Source organism: Scomber japonicus, chromosome 6 (assembly GCF_027409825.1).
Source record: "Scomber japonicus isolate fScoJap1 chromosome 6, fScoJap1.pri, whole genome shotgun sequence".
NCBI lineage: Eukaryota > Metazoa > Chordata > Actinopteri > Scombriformes > Scombridae > Scomber > Scomber japonicus.
Window position 1 is genome coordinate 1,818,377 of NC_070583.1, and position 23,048 is coordinate 1,841,424.

A 23,048-nucleotide genomic window follows, 5' to 3' on the forward strand; every position below is an offset into this window, starting at 1 on the left:
ATACTGCTTCATATACACAGCGCCACCTACTGGACACAGGAAGTCAGCCTCATATGACAAACATTATCCGATTTACATGAAATTTACAGGATGTGTTCTCCACATCACACACTGCAACATGACATGTAATTGGTGGGTGATCTCTAGCGCCACCTAGTGGACACATGCAATTTGACTTAGCCCCATCACACAGTGTTCATTACAAGCCCCGGTGCCAAGACGTCTACGTGCCCGCTGTGTCTGCCATGTGACTGCAGCATGCACTGACATGCGCGTACAAGGCGGTGCGTGGGGGCGCGAGGGCCCGTTCATCACTGCTTGCAGTTTTAATTATTATTTTTCTTCTCTCACAACGACGGCCTTTTTGCCCCCCTGAACGTGCCGTAAAAGTCACCAAAGTTTGCACGCAAGCCAGACCCGGCGAAAATTTCGATATTTTATGGTCTGCACAAATGGGCGTGTCAAAATGGCTCTCTAGCGCCCCCTACAAAATCAATAAAAGCGAGCCCCTCGTGACAGATTGACATAGAGAAACGAAACTTGGTACACATGTTCATCATGTCAAGACGCACCAAAAAGTCTCTTGGACACATACCCTAACACCAACAGGAAGTCGGCCATTTTGAATCAAATATTGATTTTAATGCAAATTGTGCCATCATATTTGAACGCACTACTCCTAGAGATTTCATCCCATCCACTTCAAATTCACACAGAGTCATCTTGAAACATTGGAGATGAAAAGTTATCAAAAGCTTTTTCCCACGTCATTCCTGGTTGCCGTGGTGATGCGGCGAATTTCGATGCTTCGCCATGAAATTTCAAACTCTCATAACTTGACTCCACATGGTCTGAGCTTTTCCAAATTTCAGATGCCTGTTCAGGGTCCAGCTCTGAAGACATGTACAGTCTCATATTTAGTGACAGTCATAGCGCCCCCTACTGGCAACAGGAAGTCACTTGCTTCATTCTTTCACTAATTACTCCCATAATCTTCATCCCATCCACTTCAAATTCACACAGGATCATCTTGAGACATTGGAGATGAAAAGTTATCAAAAGCTTTTTCCCTCGTCATTCCTGGTTGCCGTGGTGACGTGGCGAATTTCGATCCTTCGCCATGAAAATTCAAACCCTCATAACTTGACTCCACATGGTCTGAGCTTTTCCAAATTTAATATGCTTGTTCAGTGTCCCGGTCTGAACACATGTACAGTCTCATATTTAGTGACAGTCATAGCGCCACCTACTGGCAACAGGAAGTCACTTGCTTCATTCTTTCACTAATTACTCCCATAATCTTAAGTATTTACACCTGAAATTGACTCAGCTGAGACATAAGACCATGGTGATGCTACATTCTGCAACTCGTGACCCATCATCAAATACTGTTGCCATGACAACGCATTCAACGCCATGAAATACGATTACAGTTTTCAGAGGCAAAGGATGCCTCCACGGTAACGAAACTCAACACACACGTCTGGAGTGGGGTCATTTCACATCCTATATACTTCAATGGGATGGGTGTGACTAAATGGCTCAATAGCGCCCCCTTGAATATTTCATAATTGAACCTCAGACTTCCCGATTGACATAGAAGAATGAAATTCGGTAGGTTTATGTATCATCTCCAGACGCACAAAAACGCCATTTGGACCCATACCCTAAGTCCAACAGGAAGTCGGCCATCTTGGGAAAAATGCTCAATTTTGGTGAGTTTTGTGGTCATTTCCAGGCCTCATATTTGAACCAACTAGTCCTAGAGATTTCATCCCATCCACTTCAAATTCACACAGAGTCAGCTTGAGACATTGGAGATGACAAGTTATCAACATCTTTTTTATGACTTCTTCCTGTTGGGCGTGGCTGTGCAAACAATTTCGATGCTTCGCCATGAAGCAGGAAGTCCTTATAACTCCTACAGACATTGTCCCACCTACACCAAATTGCTCACGCATGTAGAGGGTCCCGCCCTGAACACATCTATGCATCAATACTGCTTCATATACACAGCGCCACCTACTGGACACAGGAAGTCAGCCTCATATGACAAACATTATCCGATTTACATGAAATTTACAGGATGTGTTCTCTACATCACACACTGCAACATGACATGTAATTGGTGGGTGATCTCTAGCGCCACCTAGTGGACACATGCAATGTGACTTAGCCCCATCACACAGTGTTCATTACAAGCCCCGCTGCCAAGACGTCTACGTGCCCGCTGTGTCTGCCATGTGACTGCAGCATGCACCGACATGCGCGTACAAGGCGGTGCGTGGGGGCGCGAGGGCCCGTTCATCACTGCTTGCAGTTTTAATTATTATTCGTCTCACAAAACAATCGCCTTTTTGACAGCCTAAACGTGCCTGAAAAGTCACCAAAATGTGCAATCATGTCCGACCCAGCGAAAAATTCGATATTTTAAGGTCCGCCAAAATGGCCGTGGCAAAATGGCTCAATAGCGCCCCCTAGAAAATTTAAAAAAGCGAGCCCCACCACTGAGATTGTCCTAGACAAACGAAATTCGGTACACATATATATAGTGTAAAGACGCACAAAAAAGTCTCTGGGACACATGCCCTCACTCCTACAGGAAGTCGGCCACTTTGTATCGAATCTGCGTTTTTGGCATCATTTTGGTGTTTTCCACGCATCGTATTTGAGCGAACTCCTCCTAGAGATTTAATCCGACCGACTTCAAATTCACTCAGAACCATCTTCAGACATTGGAGATGAAAAGTTATCAAAAACTTTCTGATTAGGGATCCGGTTTGGCCGTGGCGGCGCCAACAATTTCCTTCACCATTCGATCCTTCGCCATGAAATTTCAAACCCTCATAACTTGACTCCACATGGTCTCAGCTTTTCCAAATTTCAGATGCTTGTTCAGCGTCCCGGTCTGAACACATGTACAGTCTCATATTTAGTGACAGTCATAGCGCCACCTACTGGCAACAGGAAGTCACTTGCTTCAGTCTTTCACTGATTACTCCCATAATCTTAAGTATTTATACCTGAAATTAACTCAGCTGAGACATAAGACCTTGGTGATGCTACATTGTGCAACTCATGACCCATCATCAAATACTGTTGCCATGACAACACATTCAACGCCATGAAAATACGATTACAGTTTTCAGGGGCAAAGGATGCATCCACGGTAATGAAACTCAACACACACGTCTGGAGTGGGTTCATTTAACATCCTATATACTTCAATGGGATGGGCGTGGCTAAACGGCTCAATTGCGCCCCCTTGATTATTTCAAAATTGAACCTCAGCCTTCCCGATTGACATAGAAGAATGAAATTCGGTAGGTTTATGTATCATCTCCAGACGCACAAAAACGCCATTTGGACCCATACCCTAAGTCCAACAGGAAGTCGGCCATCTTGGGAAAAATGCTATATTTTAGTGAGTTTTTTGGTCATTTCCAGGCCTCATATTTGAACAAACTAGTCCTAGAGATTCCATCCCATCCACTTCAAATTCACACAGAATCATCTTGAGACATTGGAGATGACAAGTTATCAAAAGCTTTTTTATGACTTCTTCCTGTTGGGCGTGGCTGTGCAAACAATTTCGATGCTTCGCCATGAAGCAGGAAGTCCTTATAACTCCTACAGACATTGTCCCGTCTACACCAAATTGATCACACATGTAGAGGGTCCCGCCCTGAACACATCTATGCATCAATACTGCTTCATATACACAGCGCCACCTACTGGAAACAGGAAGTCAGCCTCATATGACAAACATTATCCGATTTACATGAAATTTACAGGATGTGTTCTCCACATCACACACTGCAACATGACATGTAATTGGTGGGTGATCTCTAGCGCCACCTAGTGGACACATGCAATGTGACTTAGGCCCATCACACAACGTTCATTACGAGCCCGGGTGCCAAGACGCCTACGTGCCCGCTGTGTCTGCCGTGTGACTGCAGCACGCACCGACATGCGCGTACGGGGCGGTGCGTGGGGGGGCTTGGGCCCGATCATCGCTGCTTGCAGCTTTAATTAGGGCCCGAGCGCTGACCAGCGCGAAGCCCTATTGTTTTTGCCATGATTATTATTATTTTTTTTTTTCTCTCCCGACGACGGCCTTTTTGCCCCCCTGAACGTGCCCCGAAACTCACCAAAGTCTGCACGCATGCCAGACCCGGCGAAAATTTCGATATTTTATGGTTTGCACAAATGGGCGTGCCAAAATGGCTCTCTAGCGCCCCCTACAAAATCAATAAAAGCGAGCCCCTCGTGACAGATTGACATAGAGAAACGAAACTTGGTACACATGTTCAACATGTCAAGACGCACCAAAAAGTCTCTTGGACACATACCCTAACACCAACAGGAAGTCGGCCATTTTGAATCAAAATATTGATTTTAATGCAAATTGTGGCATCATATTTGAACGCACTACTCCTACAGTTTTCTTCCCATCCACTTCAAATTCACACAGAATCATCTTGAGACATTGGAGATGACAAGTTATCAAAAGCTTTTTCCCCCGTCATTCCTGGTTGCCGTGGTGACGCGGCGAATTTCGATCCTTCGCCATGAAAATTCAAACCCTCATAACTTGACTCCACATGGTCTGAGCTTTTCCAAATTTAATATGCTTGTTCAGTGTCCCAGTCTGAACACATGTGCAGTCTCATATTTTGTGACAGTCATAGCGCCCCCTACTGGCAACAGGAAGTCACTTGCTTCATTCTTTCACTAATTACTCCCATAATCTTAAGTATTTCCACCTGAAATCGACTCAGCTGAGACATAAGACCTTGGTGATGCTACATTCTGCAACTCGTGACCCATCATCAAATACTGTTGCCATGACAACGCATTCAACGCCATGAAATACGATTACACTTTTCAGGGGCAAAGGATGCCTCCACGGTAACGAAACTCAACACACACGTCTGGAGTGTGGTCATTTAACATCCTATATACTTCAATGGGATGGCCGTGACTAAATGGCTCAATAGCGCCCCCTTGAATATTTCAAAATTGAACCTCAGACTTCCCTATTGACATAGAAGAATGAAATTCGGTAGGTTTATGTATCATCTCCAGACGCACTAAAACGCCATTTGGACCCATACCCTAAGACCAACAGGAAGTCGGCCATCTTGGGAAAAATGCTCAATTTTGGTGAGTGTTTTGGTCATTTCCAGGCCTCATATTTGAACGCACTAGTCCTAGAGATTTCATCCCATCCACTTCACATTCGCACAGAGTCATCTTGAGACATTGGAGATGACAAGTTATCAAAAGCTTTTTTATGACTTCTTCCTGTTGGGCGTGGCTGTGCAAACAATTTCGATGCTTCGCCATAAAGCAGGAAGTCCTTATAACTCCTACAGACATTGTCCCACCTACACCAAATTGATCACACATGTAGAGGGTCGCCCTGAACACATCTATGCATCAATACAGCTTCATATACACAGCGCCACCTACTGGACACAGGAAGTCAGCCTCATATGACAAACATTATCCGATTTACATGACATTTACAGGATGTGTTCTCCACATCACACACTGCAACATGACATATAATTGGTGGGTGATCTCTAGCGCCACCTAGTGGACACATGCAATGTGACTTAGCCCCATCACACAACATTCATTACAAGCCCGGGTGCCAAGACGTCTACGTACCCGCTGTGTCTGCATGTGACTGCAGCATGCACCGGCATGCGCGTACAAGGCGGTGCATGGGGGCGCGAGGGCCCGTTCATCACTGCTTGCAGTTTTAATTAGGGCCCGAGCGCTGACCAGCGCGAAGCCCTATTGTATCTGTCAAGATTATTATTATTATTATTTTTCTTTTTCTTGCACGACGACGGCCTTTTTGCCCCCCTGAACGTGCCCCGAAAATCACCAAAGTTTGCACGCAAGCCAGACCCGGCGAAAATTTCGATATTTTATGGTTTGCACAAATGGGCGTGACAAAATGGCTCTCTAGCGCCCCCTACAAAATCAATAAAAGCGAGCCCCTCGTGACAGATTGATATAGAGAAACGAAACTTGGTACACATGTTCAACATGTCAAGACGCACCAAAAAGTCTCTTGGACACATACCCTAACACCAACAGGAAGTCGGCCATTTTGAATCAAAATATTGATTTTAATGCAAATTGTGGCATCATATTTGAATGCACTACTCCTAGAGTTTTCTTCCCATCCACTTCAAATTCACACAGAATCATCTTGAGACATTGGAGATGAAAAGTTATCAAAAGGTTTTTCCCCCCGTCATTCCTGGTTGCCGTGGTGATGCGGCGAATTTCGATGCTTCGCCATGAAATTTCAAACCCTCATAACTTGACTCCACATTGTCTGAGCTTTTCCAAATTTCATATGCTTGTTCAGCGTCCTGGTCTGAACACATGTACAGTCTCGTATTTAGTGACAGTCATAGCGCCCCCTACTGGCAACAGGAAGTCACTTGCTTCATTCTTTCACTAATTACTCCCATAATCTTCATCCCATCCACTTCAAATTCACACAGGATCATCTTGAGACATTGGAGATGAAAAGTTATCAAAAGCTTTTTCCCTCGTCTTTCCTGGTTGCCGTGGTGACGTGGCGAATTTCGATCCTTCGCCATGAAAATTCAAACCCTCATAACTTGACTCCACATGGTCTGAGCTTTTCCAAATTTAATATGCTTGTACAGTGTCCCCGTCTGAACACATGTACAGTCTCGTATTTAGTGACAGTCATAGCGCCCCCTACTGGCAACAGGAAGTCACTTGCCTCATTCTTTCACTAATTACTCCCATAATCTTAAGTATTTACACCTGAAATTGATTCAGCTGAGACATAAGACCTTGGTGATGCTACATTCTGCAACTCGTGACCCATCATCAAATACTGTTGCCATGACAACGCATTCAACGCCATGAAATACGATTACAGTTTTCAGAGGCAAAGGATGCCTCCACGGTAACAAAACTCAACACACACGTCTGGAGTGGGTTCATTTCACATCCTATATACTTCAATGGGATGGCCGTGACTAAATGGCTCAATAGCGCCCCCTTGAATATTTCATAATTGAACCTCAGACTTCCCGATTGACATAGAAGAATGAAATTCGGTAGGTTTATGTATCATCTCCAGACGCACAAAAACGCCATTTGGACCCATACCCTAAGTCCAACAGGAAGTCGGCCATCTTGGGAAAAATGCTCAATTTTGGTGAGTTTTGTGGTCATTTCCAGGCCTCATATTTGAACGCACTAGTCCTAGAGATTTCATCCCATCCACTTCAAATTCACACAGAGTCAGCTTGAGACATTGGAGATGACAAGTTATCAAAAGCTTTTTTATGACTTCTTCCTGTTGGGCGTGGCTGTGCAAACAATTTCGATGCTTCGCCATGAAGCAGGAAGTCCTTATAACTCCTACAGACATTGTCCCACCTACACCAAATTGCTCACGCATGTAGAGGGTCCCGCCCTGAACACATCTATGCATCAATACTGCTTCATATACACAGCGCCACCTACTGGACACAGGAAGTCAGCCTCATATGACAAACATTATCCGATTTACATGAAATTTAGAAGATGTGTTCTCTACATCATACACTGCAACATGACATGTAATTGGTGGGTGATCTCTAGCGCCACCTAGTGGACACATGCAATGTGACTTAGCCCCATCACACAGTGTTCATTACAAGCCCCGGTGCCAAGACGTCTACGTGCCCGCTGTGTCTGCCATGTGACTGCAGCATGCACCGACATGCGCGTACAAGGCGGTGCGTGGGGGCGCGAGGGCCCGTTCATCACTGCTTGCAGTTTTAATTCTTCTTCTTTTTCTTTTTGCACAACGACGCCCTTTTTGCCCCCCTGAACGTGCCGTAAAAGTCACCAAAGTTTGCACGCAAGCCACACCCGGCGAAAATTTCGATATTTTATGGTCTGCACAAATGGGCGTGTCAAAATGGCTCTCTAGCGCCCCCTACAAAATCAATAAAAGCGAGCCCCTCGTGACAGATTGACATAGAGAAACGAAACTTGGTACACATGTTCATCATGTGAAGACGCACCAAAAAGTCTCTTGGACACATACCCTAACACCAACAGGAAGTCGGCCATTTTGAATCAAAATATTGATTTTAATGCAAATTGTGGCATCATATTTGAACGCACTACTCCTAGAGATTTCATCCCATCCACTTCAAATTCACACAGAGTCATCTTGAGACATTGGAGATGAAAAGTTATCAAAAGCTTTTTCCCACGTCATTCCTGGTTGCCGTGGTGACGCGGCGAATTTCGATGCTTCGCCATGAAATTTCAAACCCTCATAACTTGACTCCACATGATCTGAGCTTTTACAAATTTAATATGCTTGTTCAGCGTCCTGGTCTGAACACATGTACAGTCTCATATTTAGTGACAGTCATAGCGCCACCTACTGGCAACAGGAAGTCACTTGCGTTATTTGTTCATTAATTACTCCCATAATCTTAAGTATTTCCACCTGAAATTGACTCAGCTGAGACATAAGACCTTGGTCATGCTACATTCTGCAACTCGTGACGCATCATCAAATACCGTTGCCATGACAACACATTCAACGCCATGAAAATACGATTACAGTTTTCAGAGGCAAAGGATGCCTCCACGGTAACGAAACTCAACACACACGTCTGGAGTGGGGTCATTTAACATCCTATATACTTCAATGGGATGGGCGTGACTAAACGGCTCAATAGCGCCCCCTTGAATATTTCAAAATCGAACCTCAGCCTTCCCGATTGACGTAGAAGAATGAAACTCGGTAGGTTTATGTATCATCTCCAGACGCACAAAAACGCCATTTGGACCCATACCCTAAGTCCAACAGGAAGTCGGCCATCTTGGGAAAAATGCTCAATTTTGGTGCATTTTTTGGTCATTTCCAGGCCTCATATTTGAACGAACTAGTCCTAGGGATTTCATCCCATCCACTTCAAATTCACAAGGAATCATCTTGAGACATTGGAGATGACAACTTATCAAAATCTTTTTCCCTCGTCATTCCTGGTTGCAGTGGTGAAGCGGCGAATTTCGATGCTTCGCCATGAAATTTCAAACCCTCATAACTTGACTCCACATGGTCTGAGCTTTCCCAAATTTAATATGCTCGTTCAGTGTCCCGGTCTGAACACATGTACAGTCTCATATTTAGTGACAGTCATAGCGCCACCTACTGGCAACAGTAAGTCACTTGCTTCATTCGTTGACTAATTACTCCCATAATCTTAAGTATTTACACCTGAAATTAACTCAGCTGAGACATAAGACCTTGGTGATGCTACATTCTGCGACCGAGCCGCAGCCCGACATGCGTGGGGGCGCGAGGGCCCGTTCATCACTGCTTGCAGTTTTAATTCTTCTTCATCTTTTTCTTCTTGCACAACGACGCCCTTTTTGCCCCCCTGAACGTGCCTTAAAAGTCACCAAAGTTTGCACGCAAGCCAGACCCGGCGAAAATTTTGATATTTTATGGTTTGCAGAAATGGGCGTGGAAAAATGGCTCTCTAGCGCCCCCTACAAAATCAATAAAAGCGAGCCCCTCGTGACAGATTGACATAGAGAAACGAAACTTGGTACACATGTTCATCATGTCAAGACGCACCAAAAAGTCTCTTGGACACATACCCTACCACCAACAGGAAGTCGGCCATTTTGAATCAAAATATTGATTTTAATGCTGAATCTGGCATCATATTTGAGCGAACTAGTCCTAGAGATTTCTTCCCATCCACTTCAAATTCACACAGAGTCATCTTGAGATATTGGAGATGAAAAGTTATCAAAAGGTTTTTCCCCCGTCATTCCTGGTTGCCGTGGTGACGCGGCGAATTTCGATGCTTCGCCATGAAATTTCAAACCCTCATAACTTGACTCCACATGGTCTGAGCTTTCCCAAATTTCAGATGCTTGTTCAGTGTCCTGCTCTGAACACATGTACAGTCTCATATTTAGTGACAGTCATAGCGCCACCTACTGGCAACAGGAAGTCACTTGCTTCATTCTTTCACTAATTACTCCCATAATCTTAAGTATTTCCACCTGAAATTGACTCAGCTGAGACATAAGACCTTGGTGATGCCACATTCTGCAACTCGTGACCCATCATCAATTACTGTTGCCATGACAACGCATGCAACGCCATGAAAGTACGATTACAGTTTTCAGAGGCAAAAGATGCCTCCACAGTAACGAAACTCAACACACACGTCTGGAGTGGGGTCATTTCACATCCTATATACTTCAATGGGATGGGCGTGACTAAATGGCTCAATAGCGCCCCCTTGAATATTTCAAAATTGAACCTCAGCCTTCCCGATTGACATAGAAGAATGAAATTCGGTAGGTTTATGTATCATCTCTAGATGCACAGAAATGCCATTTGGACCCATACCCTAAGTCCAACAGGAAGTCGGCCATCTTGGGAAAAATGCTCAATTGTGTTGAGTTTTTTGGTCATTTCCACGCATCATATTTGAACGAACTACTCCTAGGTATTTCACCCCATCCTCTTCAAATTCACACAGAATCTCCAGACATTGGAGATGAAAAGTTATCAAAATCTTTTTCCTCAGTCATTCCTGGTTGCCATGGTGACATGGCGAATTTCGATGTCTCGCCATGAAATTTCAAACCCTCATAACTTGACTCCACATGGTCTGAGCTTTTCTAAATTTCAGATGCCTGTTCAGGGTCCTGCTCTGAACACATGTACAGTCTCATATTTAGTGACAGTCATAGCGCCACCTACTGGCAACAGGAAGTCACTTGCTTCATTCTTTCACTAATTATTACTCCCATAATCTTAAGTATTTACACCTGAAATTGACTCAGCTAAGACATAACACCAGTTATCAACATCTTTTTTATGACTTCTTCCTGTTGGGCGTGGCTGTGCAGACAATTTCGATGCTTCGCCATTAGGCAGGAAGTCCTTATAACTCCTACAGACATTGTCTGATCTACACCAAATTCATCATGCATGTAGAGGGTCCCGCCCTGAACACATCTACGCATCAATACTGTGTCAAATACACAGCGCCACCTACTGGACACAGGAAGTCAGCCTCATATGACAAACATTATCCGATTTACATGAAATTTACAGAATGTGTTCTCGACATCATACACTGCAACATGACATGTAATTAGTGGGTGATCTCTAGCGCCACCTAGTGGACACATGCAATGTGACTTAGCCCCATCACACAGTGTTAATTACAAGCCCCGGTGCCAAGACGTCTACGTGCCCGCTGTGTCTGCCGTGTGACTGCAGCATGCACCGACATGCGCGTACGAGGCGGTGCATGGGGGCGCGAGGGCCCGTTCATCACTGCTTGCAGTTTTAATTATTTTTCTTCTCCCAAAACAACGCCCTTTTTGACCCCCTGAACGTGCCTTAAAAGTCACCAAAGTTTGCACGCAAGCCAGACCCGGCGAAAATTTTGATATTTTATGGTTTGCAGAAATGGGCGTGCCAAAATGGCTCTCTAGCGCCCCCTATTGAATATAAAAATGTGAGGGATTGACGTACATGAACGAAATTTGGTATATATATGTATCATGTCCAGACGCACAAAAAAGTCAGTGGGGCCCATGACGTCACTCCAACAGGAAGTCGGCCATTTTGAAAAATATGTGCGATTTTGGCGTTTTCCACTCCTCGTACTTTAACGAACTAGTCCTAGAGATTTCATCTCATCCACTTCAAATTCACACAGACTCATCTTGAGACATTGGAGATGAAAAGTTATCAAAAGCTTTTTCGTCCGTCATTCCTGGTTGCCGTGGTGACGCGGCGAATTTCGATGCTTCGCCATGAAATTTCAAACCCTCATAACTTGACTCCACATAGTATGAGCTTTACCAAATTTAATATGCTTGTTCAGCGTCCTGCTCTGAACACATGTACAGTCTCATATTTAGTGACAGCCATAGCGCCACCTACTGGCAACAGGAAGTCACTTGCGTCATTTGTTCATGAATTATTCCCATAATCTTAAGTATTTCCACCTGAAATTGTCTCAGCTGAGACATAAGACCTTGGTGATGCTACAGTCTGTAACTCGTGACCCATCATCAAATACCGTTGCCATGACAACGCATTCAACGCCATGAAAATACGATTACAGTTTTCAGGGGCAAAGGATGCCTCCACGGTAACAAAACTCAACACACACGTCTGGAGTGGGGTCATTAAACATCCTATATACTTCAATGGGATGGGCGTGACTAAACGGCTCAATAGCGCCCCCTTGAATATTTCAAAATTGAACCTCAGCCTTCCCGATTGACATAGAAGAATGAAATTCGGTAGGTTTATGTATCATCTCCAGACGCACAAAAACCCCATTTGGACCTATACCATAAGTCCAACAGGAAGTCGGCCATCTTGGAAAAATGCTCAATTGTGTTGAGTTTTTTGATGATTTCAAGGCCTCATATTTGAACGAACTAGTCCTAGGGATTTCATCCCATCCACTTCAAATTCACACAGAATCATCTTGAGACATTGGAGATGAGAAGTTATCAAAAGCTTTTTCCCCCGCCATTCCTGGTTGCCGTGGTGAAGCAGCGAATTTCGATGCTTCGCCATGAAATTTCAAACCCTCATAACTTGACTACACATGCTCTGAGCTTTTCCAAATTTAATATGCTTGTTCAGTGTCCCGGTCTGAACACATGTACAGTCTCATATTTAGTGACAGTCATAGCGCCACCTACTGGTAACAGGAAGTCACTTGCTTCATTCTTTCACTAATTACTCTCATAATCTTAAGTATTTACACCTGAAATTGACTCAGCTAAGACATAGCGCCAGTTAGCAAAATCTTTTTTATGACTTCTTCCTGTTGGGCGTGGCTGTGCGTACAATTTCGATGCTTCGCCATGAGGCAGGAAGTCCTTATAACTCCTACAGACATTGTCCTGTCTACACCAAATTCATCACGCATGTAGAGGGTCCCGCCCTGAACACATCTATGCATCAATACTGTGTCAAATACACAGCGCCACCTACTGGACACAGGAAGTCAGCCTCATATGACAAACATTATCCGATTTATATGAAATTTACAGGATGTCTTCTCCACATCACACACTGCAACATGACATGTAATTGGTGGGTGATCTCTAGCGCCACCTAGTGGACACATGCAATGTGACTTAGCCCCATCACACAACGTTCATTACAAGCCCGGGTGCCAAGACGTCTACGTGCCCGCTGTGTCTGCCGTGTGACTGCAGCACGCACCGACATGCGAGTACGGGGCGGTGCATGGGGGCGCGAGGGCCCGTTCATCACTGCTTGCAGTTTTAATTTTTCTTCTGACAAAGTAACGGCCTTTTTGCCCCCCTGAACGTGCCTCAAAACTCACCAAAGTTGGCATGCAAGTCAGACCTGGCGAAAAATTTGATATTTTATGGTTTGCATAAACGGGCGTGCTAAAATGGCTCTCTAGCGCCACCTGCAAAATTAAGAACATCGATCCCGTCGCGACAGATTGACATAGAGAAACGAAACTTGGTACACATGTTCATCACGTCAAGACGCACAAAAAAGTCAATGGGGCCCATGACGTCACTCCAACAGGAAGTCGGCCATTTTGAATCAAATTATTGATTTTAATGCCGAATTTGGCATCATATTTGAACAAACTAGTCCTAGAGATTTCATCCCATCCACTTCAAATTCACACAGAGTAATCTTGAGACATTGGAGATGAAAATTTATCAAAAGCTTTTTCCCCCGTCATTCCTGGTTGCCGTGGTGACGCGGCGAATTTCGATGCTTCGCCATGAAATTTCCTCATAACTTGACTCCACATGGTCTCAGCTTTTCCAAATTTCAGATGCTTGTTCAGCGTCCTAGGGATTTAATCCATAAGACCTTGGTGATGCTACAGTCTGCAACTCATGACCCATCATCAAATACCGTTGCCATGACAACACATTCAACGCCATGATAATACGATTATAGTTTTTAGGGGCAAAGGATGCGTCCACGGTAACGAAACTCAACACACACGTCTGGAGTGGGTTCATTAAACATCCTATATACTTCAATGGGATGGGCATGACTAAACGGCTCAATAGCGCCCCCTTGAATATTTCAAAATTGAACCTCAGCCTTCCCGATTGACATAGAAGAATGAAACTCGGTAGGTTTATGTATCATCTCCAGACGCACAAAAACGCCATTGGACCAATACCCTAAGTCCAACAGGAAGTCGGCCATCTTGGGAAAAATGTTCAATTTTGGTCAATTTTTTGGTCATTTCCAGGTCTCATATTTGAATGAACTAGTCCTAGAGATTTCATCCCATCCACTTCAAATTCGCTCAGAAACATCTTGAGAAATTGGAGATGAAAAGTTATCAAAAGCTTTTTCGTCCGTCATTCCTGGTTGCCGTGGTGATGTGGCGAATTTCGATGTCTCGCCATGAAATTTCAAACCCTAATAACTTCACTCCACATGGTCTGAGCTTTTCCAAATTTAATATGCTTGTTCAGCGTCCTGGTCTGAACACATGTACAGTCTCATATTTAGTGACAGTCATAGCGCCACCTACTGGCAACAGGAAGTGACTTGCTTCATTCTTTCACTAATTACTCCCATAATCATAAGTATTTACACCTGAAATTGACACAGCTGAACCATAAGACCTTGGTGATGCTACATTCTCCGACTGAGCCGCAGCCCGACATGTGTGGGGGCGCGAGGGCCCGTTCACCACTGCTTGCAGTTTTAATTCCTTTTATTGCTTTATCTGTTTACTCATTTAAAGTGTCAGCACCGAAACGTTGAGGACAACGACAGGGGAATGGGACCTAAAACAAAAAAATGCAAACACTAAAGTAGCTGCAGCCATCAAGACAATAGCATGGAGCTATAAGTTGTTTTTAGCAGGCCAAGCATTGCTGAGCTCTTTCTGCAGCTGGCCACATCTGCCCACATGTGCACTTCCTCTATGCCAAGCTCCTCAAGAGGAACATAGATTCAGTCCATAACAGTGGCTGCATCCAGCAGCTCCAACAGGACATACTAAAGATCTGGTAGTAGCTGCATTCCTCTTATTAATATTGTAAACAGATAAAAAGACTTTATAAAAGACATAACTATGAAGTGTAGAAAATTAAAATGCATAAATGCAGTAAAGGAATGATGGAGGTAATTTTGACTATTACAGTTGATTTGAGGTACATTTCATTATTATAATAAGAAGTTAAATAAGTTATGCTTAATCACAGCAGTGTATAGTGCTTAATGCACCATCTATTGTCATGTTTAGGTATTGCAACAACTAACATTACAGTGAAATTAGGACTAAAGACACAATAACTAAAATATAGGTGGTGGTATCTCTTTTTAAGCATTTTGTGAGTGAGTGAGAGAGAGAGAGCGAGAGAGAGAGAGAATCTCTGTGTGAGTGTCAGGGGCGATTGCTCTGAGACAACAAGGGACCTTCCCCTAAAATGTAATCAAATAAATTGTCACAACTGTCATATTAAATTCACACTAAAGTTATAATTTACATCAAATCAAATCCGCACTTAAATGCGTTCGACTTTACAACTATGTCATCCTGTAACCAGCTGTTTATTTCCGACGTGATTTCCCTATCACACACTAGCAGTCCGCAGCAGACTCAGAGCTTCAACGGTGTTCAGTGAGGCTTCTCCCAACAGCTGGGACAAAACAGGATAAGACGCTCATTGGATAATGCGACACACTCGTCTCGCCCCTGGACGCTGAGCGTCTCCTGCGGTCAATGGAGCAGTGAGCGAGTCGGACGCTCTGCTGCTGTATGATGATTGGAGGATATGTTTGGAGGGCTAAAAGCCCTTGATAGAAAGCTCAACAGCCAACTAAACAGTCAGTGTAATGGCAGAGCTGTTGAGAGTAGTCATATGCCAAAGTGCGTTTCTTTTCCAGGTGATTTTCAGACACGTTCACCTTCACGTTTGTGCATATCACACTGTAAATAAAAAACACAATCATAGATTTTTGTAACCTGTTCAAGTTTCGTTAGTTAGTTCATTCATTGGGCATGCTAGTGGCTAGTTTTAAAAATCTTTTTCAGGTGTGTGTTGCTGTGGTTCTATGGCATAGATGAAGCATATAATTAAACACTCCTTTTATTTGTAACTGCCTCGTCTGGATATGACAAGTTTTATGATGAAGACGTTAAGTGAGCGTCCCCTGCTTAAAACACCAGCAGCACTGATCTACACATTGCAGTGTCCGATAAATGCTCGGGTCTGAAGGCATCTTAATGCCCCTAACCTTTCTGCTTTGCCACGGCCCGACATGCGCAAGGGTGCAAGGTTCCACACAACCCTGCTTGCAGCTTTAATTTTGGTATTATATGTGTGAGTGCAAATGTGTATTTCATGAAACCTTTCAATTCATGTTTACCCTTTGACTGCAATATGCTATAAATAACATACCTTTCCATATAACCCTTTACCCTCACAAAATGTCTCACCTCTTGCATTATGATTTCTTTCTGTGGTAACTGGGTGAGCAGGCCGCTGGCCTGCACAGCTTCCAGGTTCTGCCACAAGCTCAGTGAGCATGCACTGTTCCTTAACTGCAACTGTAACACTGGTGGGGACATGACACTGGACCCTGTCCCTACAGGCCCCGCCTTGACTCCAGGAGAAAGACTCTCAAGTTGCCGCCGTTGCTCAATCTCCTGTTGTTTGGAGGTGTCACGGTATTCCTGGTACAAGAAGTCTGGAGGATCAAAAGAAAATGACATTATTATGGCATTACATACCCAGATAGAATTTAATTTAGCTTTTTGGAAAGTCATGGAAAGTCAAAGCATGTCACTTTGCTTTTAGGGAGTACCATTGTAGTATAGTGACATTTTTTTAAACATTAGGAACAATTTAAGATAGGAGCGGCCCCTCTTCTGGTTGTCTAATAATAATAATGTTCTGGGGCCCTTCTGTTGCAAGTTACCCCTCCCCCCCCCCCACAGACCAAAAACATGCAGGTTAGGTTAGATGACTAAATTGCCCACAGGTGTGGATGTGAGTGTGAATGGTTGTTTGTCTCTGTATGTTAACCCTGTGATTGACTGGTGGATGGATAGATGGATGGATGGATATCTTCATGGTTTTTCAATTTAATATTTATTTGCCATAATGTGTGTTGTACAAAGTTGCTAGTGTATGGAAGGTCTGGTTAGGTTTATTAAACTAAAATTGGTTAAAGCAATAGCTCAACATTTTAGGAAAAATGCTTATTTGCTTTCTTTCTGCAAGTGAGGTGAGTGAAAGTTTTTTTTTTCTCTCTGCTGCAATCAGTGTGAAGTCTGGGGAAAACATAGATATTGTCTCCCTCTCCAATTTTCAGGTGGTTGCTGATAAGAGCATACATTCTTTTCAGGGAATATTGACTGTGTGTATATCAAGAGGGAAGGTGACTTTGACCAACAGGGGCCAGTTGCATAATCTCCCTCAGTTATATACTGCAGATTGCTTTGGTGGGCGTAGAACTGAATTTTGAATTACATAAGAGAAAATGTAGCATGAACATACACAGCCAAAGAAAGGTACAGGTTGGAGATAAAGAAAAAGTATATATGTGTAAAATACAGACAATGTCGCTCCTTTTCAAGTTATCCTTTTCATTTTTCACACATCTCACATCGAAAGTAAATTTGGAGTAATCCCTGCCAATAACTATTATACTGTGTACACACATAACTACGCAATGGAGAGTAGTATGTAGCTATACTGTACACTATCAGTTTAGAGAGGCATTCAACCTTGCTGAGTCAGCGATATGCAGCAATAAATACAATTCATTGAACCTTTAGCCTGTTGTTGAATTAATAAATTGTTCACTAGCAATCTGTTTTTGCAGTGTTGCATATGTGAATGTGTGTCTTACCCATGCCCAGTCTTAGTCATATACTAAGTGTAAGCCAAATAAGAGATGGTTTCATAGAAACAGCTCTGGAGCTGGTAAAGGTGGGTGGAATATATGAGTTACCCTTTAACGACTATTTCCTCACCAGTGTTTTTGACAATCTTGAGGCTGTGGCATATTGTTTGGGGGCCATCACCATTGCTGAGCAACCTGAATAGAAAAAAAGGGACAGATACATGTTTGGTCAGGCTGGAAGGCAGATACACATATTCACTTTATGCTTGATAATTCATTTTACTATAAATAAATAAATAGATAAATAATGAAGCAGCACTGTTGCTGGATTTCAGCACACAGACACACAATGATGAATTGTTTGCATTGTCTTCACCACCAAACCCAAACCCACCCTGATTGCTCTTTGTTAATAAAAATTATAAAGACATATAATAACTATGTGCCTTCACATTCACTCTGTAGCCACACTAGAAGTCACAACTCAATCACTCCAATCTCCCCATCACTTTTTTTTCTCATAATTCACAGTTTATTTGTCATTTTGTAGCTCAACAAGTGAAAGTATTTTTTCTTTTCTTTTTTCTTTTCCTGTTTCGTGTTTTTACCTATTTATTATTAGCAGAAACCCATACTTTAAGCCTCCTTTTTCATTTCTATCCTTTGCACCTCTGTTTCCAATGTAATTTGGTCTGACCTGAGGTTGATGATATCCTGGTCTGATCCATCTGAGGTGGGCCGTTGTGAACTCATGATTTTCCCTCTGACCTCCTGTACAGTGCAGGCTGCAGTGGTTTGCTCAGACAGCTTTTCTATGTCTCCACTATGAATGCTGTGAGTCCGGTAAGTGATCGTGCCAGCTGTAAAATCTCTACTCCGGCTGTAAGAGGCAGCAGATAGGTCCACACTCCCTCCTCCCACTCCTCCTCTTCTCTTATTCACAGCATCCGTGTTGTACAGAGCATGTCTGCTGTTAGCCTCATTATTGCTTGGCAACACAGTTCTGGAATGGTGGAGCTGTGGTGAATGCTGAGGGCTACATTTGACAGTACAAAACACATTTTAGAATCACATCAATAGCAAGTCATCTTCAACCTAGGAACTGAAATTAAAATAGCTTAAAAGGCATATTAATATATTATATTCTCTGATTATTGTAAGATCATGTACAATTTACTCTGTAAATTTCATTATGGGATTTTCATAGCTGTATGTTTATTTCTTTAAAGATGAGCATTCTATGTTTTTGTTCAACAACATCCTTCATTAGAAATACTGCATCCAAATTTAGCATGCCAAAGTCTGCATTTTTAGTTCAAATACTGTAAGCTTCAGGGATTGTGGCCAGCCATGCGATTTCCTTTTGCCCACATTTTGTGGACACAACCTTTGTAATAGCATGATGTACCTCTACATCTAGTCTATGTCTATTGGAAGGCAGAGCCTTCAGTTATCAGGCCCCTCTCCTGTGGAACCATCTTCCAGATTGGGTCCGGGGGGCAGACACCCTCTCTATATTTAAGAGTAGGCTTAAAACTTTCCTTTTTGATAAAGCTTATAGTTAGGGCCAGGCAGACTTGTCCTGGACCAGCTCCTAGTTTATGCTGCTATAGGCTTAGACTGCCGGAGGACTCCCACGATGAACTGAGCTCCTCTCTCCTCCTCTTTCTCTCTCTCTATCCATCCATCTATATCCATTAACATTCATGTACTATTAATGCATTCAATACCCTAAACTTCTTCCCCGGAGTTGTCTGTGCTTTCTCGTCTCACAGGTAATCTGGGCCTGTAGACGTCCGGATGACAGACTCCAGTCCCGGACCTTCTAGCTTCATTGTTGATTTTCACTGTGCTTCTCTCTCCTATCCTTCCCCTCTCTCCTCTCAACCCCAACTGGTCGAGGCCGATGGCCGCCCACCCTGAGTCTGGTTCTGCCTGAGGTTTCTTCCTGAGTTTTTTCTTGCCACTGTCGCCAAGTGCTTGCTCATGTGGGAATGTTGGGTTTCTTTAAAATTAAACCTGAAGAGTTCGGTTTAGACCTGCTCTATGTGTAAAGTGCCTTGAGATGACTTTTGGTGTGATTTGGCGCTATATAAATAAATATTGATTGATGTCAGCACTAGACAGGGTCCAAAGTTGTGGACCAAGAGTAACAGACTGACAAAATAGCACTCACATCTGACTATCTTTGAACATGGCCTGGGATTAGTGTCCCCTCTAATGCTGTGGTGTCCCCTCCCCACCACAGCATTTTCACACTGACAACTGTTTGATGACAACACCTGGTGATAAACTTGTAAAAGTTTGAACTGACAAGTTGTGCAGTCAAACCTTCAATGAAACATTCCCACAGTATCCATCCTCTGAATTACAACAGAGAGCAATTACTACCATGTCCACTTTTTAATTATATTTTCAAATTGCCAAAACCTTTTTGGTAGCACTTTACAATAAGGTTTTTGAACAGTTACCAAGGAACAAACGAGGAAGTGACTGCGAGTAAACTGTTAGTTACTTCAAATCAGGTCTTCTTCATGAGTCATTCCTGATTAACTCTGAACCAGCTGTTGAGTGGAAGAAAACTTTGATTGGTGAAGGTAAATTCTGATATGAGTGCCAGTATTAAGCTATTGTAAATGGTAAATTAATTGCATTTAGATGGAGGATATGACCCACATGGGGGAATACGTCAGAATTCCGGTCAATGGAGGTGACCGTGAGATCCACCAGCTTAACACGTGTCTGAAATAAGACCGCTTGGGAACAAAGCTATACTCTGCTCCCAAGGTATCTTATCCTTAACTGTGTGTGGGAACGTGTATGTTTGTGAAAATAAGAGGAGAAAGGGGGTGAAAGCACACATTTTAGTAACCTATCTCTGCCTGATCTTAAGCCTCTTACTCGTGTCACTTTAGGATGTAGATCAAGTGTGTTTCAGTCCGTCTTACGGGTCCAGTGTGGTTCTTTGGGACTCAGACGCTGGGGAGCCATTGGCTCAAAAAATGTATGGTTAACCCCTTTCTTCACTTCTTTAGAAAAGGGTGAGACCACTGGGCTGCATAGCAGTCTTCTTTGGATCCGGTAACATGCTCAGTTGAAAACTCTACTTGTCTGACAAGGTGAAGATTGTGTGGCCTAATTAAGTTAACTTATGTAAAGTGGTTACTTCCTACAACAGCTGGAACCATGGTTTTGAAAATCTCAGGTATTTATACCTGGTTGTGGTGATGTCACAACTGAGAAGCAGGAATCCCAAATGGGTTCTCTCATGCAATGGGAGCTGAGAGTTATGACAGATTTTGTACCTGGGTGTGCGTTGAGCAAAGGATTGGTGGGAAAGAAAGCTATGTTGGACTCATTTTGTTAGTCTTGGCACAATTTCTTTGTTATCAGACTGCAGTTAGGCTTTATGACTACATGCAGGCCTGCCTTTGTCTCATACATGGGTCGTATGAGGTCATTGTGAAAGCAATTTGTGTTAGGTGTTAATGCCAACACTGTTACACACTCTGTTTATTATATTTATTCCGAAGGCATCAGTGTCACCAATGCTATATGAGTATGACATGGAAGTGAATGTTAATATATATGTGGTCTGAATATGATAAATAAAGTGCTTAAGAATTGTGCTGTTCTGATTAATTCCTCAATCCATTCTCAATTAACTAATCATTAGCTACTCTATGAAATTTGATTAGGAACTAATGGTTTACAACCAGTTAATTCATGTTAGTGGGAATTTATTCTAAACAGAATGTATCTGAGAATTTACTGACTCAGTTTAGTTGAACTTTGAAATGCATTTTAGCACAGAATGAGGGTTGTGGATTTGGGGACCAAGAATAATTTCAGTATAATGCATACTATACTGAGCAGCTGTGTGGACTTGTTTTTTAATGGGCTACATTCCATATCTCAGTCTTAAGATCATGCTGTCCCATAACAAACAAACAACAGACAACAAGCTTGTATCTCTGGTTTAGCTTTAGTTTTCTAAATTTATTAAAGAAGGGGAAAAAATGACCCCAGGGGCCAAATGCTTCCAATTACAAAATATTCCAGTATTTATTTTGTACATACTCAAACATATATATATTTGCTCAACACTGTCATTTAAAGTTGTATTTGTATTGTTATGCCACTTACAGAGAAAGTCCGTGTTTATGCATAGATGTACGACCCATATTTGCAATTGAATAATACATGAAAAAAATGGTAGTGTTTTATCAGTGATGACTATGTTTGAATATGTTTAGCACATCCTCATGGCAGATATAAAATAATCTTAAGACTAACTTATTTTTAACGAATTATTATGCAAAAATATCAAAACAAAATAAGATTGTAAAGGCCAGCGCTTTAGGGAGTAGATGTGTGCTGGATGGAAAAAATGGCAGGACAGGACAACACTGGACACACACAAACTGGAATCTGTAGCAATCACTTATTAATCAATTAACCTTTATGGAGACTGGTGTACAAAGTACAATGTTTGATGTGTAACAATAGCATGTGTGCGTGTGTGCAGTATTTAAACAAGCACTGTATGTGAGTAAACAGAACTCCCCAGGCACAGCCAGTATCTTCAATCAGGTGCTGGTCTGTCAGCTAAAAAGAAAATGATGGTCACTCAAGCACTGTATGTGCTTTACTGTATTTGTGTTTGGGCATGTGTGTTCAGTGGTAGGGTTGGGAAGTGAAGGCATGTTCACTCACCGTCTAGCCCCAAGCAATAAAGGGGATTTTTGGGGTAAACTAGCATCAGAGGAGGAACCTACTACTCTGTTTGGGGGACTGTGATCCAAACCAAGCCTTGTAGAACCTGGACAGAGGGAAAGGGATAGACAGAGAAACAATCAGAAATCCCCATAATCAGATACAGTAGTAAAGAATTTTCAATCACTTGTTGCAGACACTGGTAGGCACATACACATTCTGTATGCACACACACACACACACACACACACACACAGTCGGAATATGGAGTCAACGTAGATGTTAATGAACATATTTGGCAAGTTTAACGTTGATACTGAAAGCATGAGATATTCAGTGACATTGTGTTTTCAAAAACATTTTCCTAATTGCACACCGG

The 23,048-nt window shown here is 42.8% G+C and overlaps 1 protein-coding gene across 2 annotated transcripts in view; it reads right to left on the bottom strand.

Moving 5' to 3' along the window:
• Window positions 1-23,048, bottom strand: part of ngef (neuronal guanine nucleotide exchange factor) — an 82,774-nt gene that overhangs the window by 56,142 nt on the left and 3,584 nt on the right. Inside the window, exons 2-5 of one of the 2 annotated variants that reach the window (XM_053320722.1) lie at window positions 22,670-22,775; window positions 18,651-18,989; window positions 18,084-18,148; window positions 16,542-16,792 (exon numbers count right to left, since the gene is read on the bottom strand). In XM_053320722.1, coding sequence (XP_053176697.1) covers window positions 16,542-16,792; window positions 18,084-18,148; window positions 18,651-18,989; window positions 22,670-22,775 — 761 coding nt within the window. The remainder of the gene's footprint in view (window positions 1-16,541; window positions 16,793-18,083; window positions 18,149-18,650; window positions 18,990-22,669; window positions 22,776-23,048) is intronic. The other variant, XM_053320723.1, reaches the window with a different exon arrangement.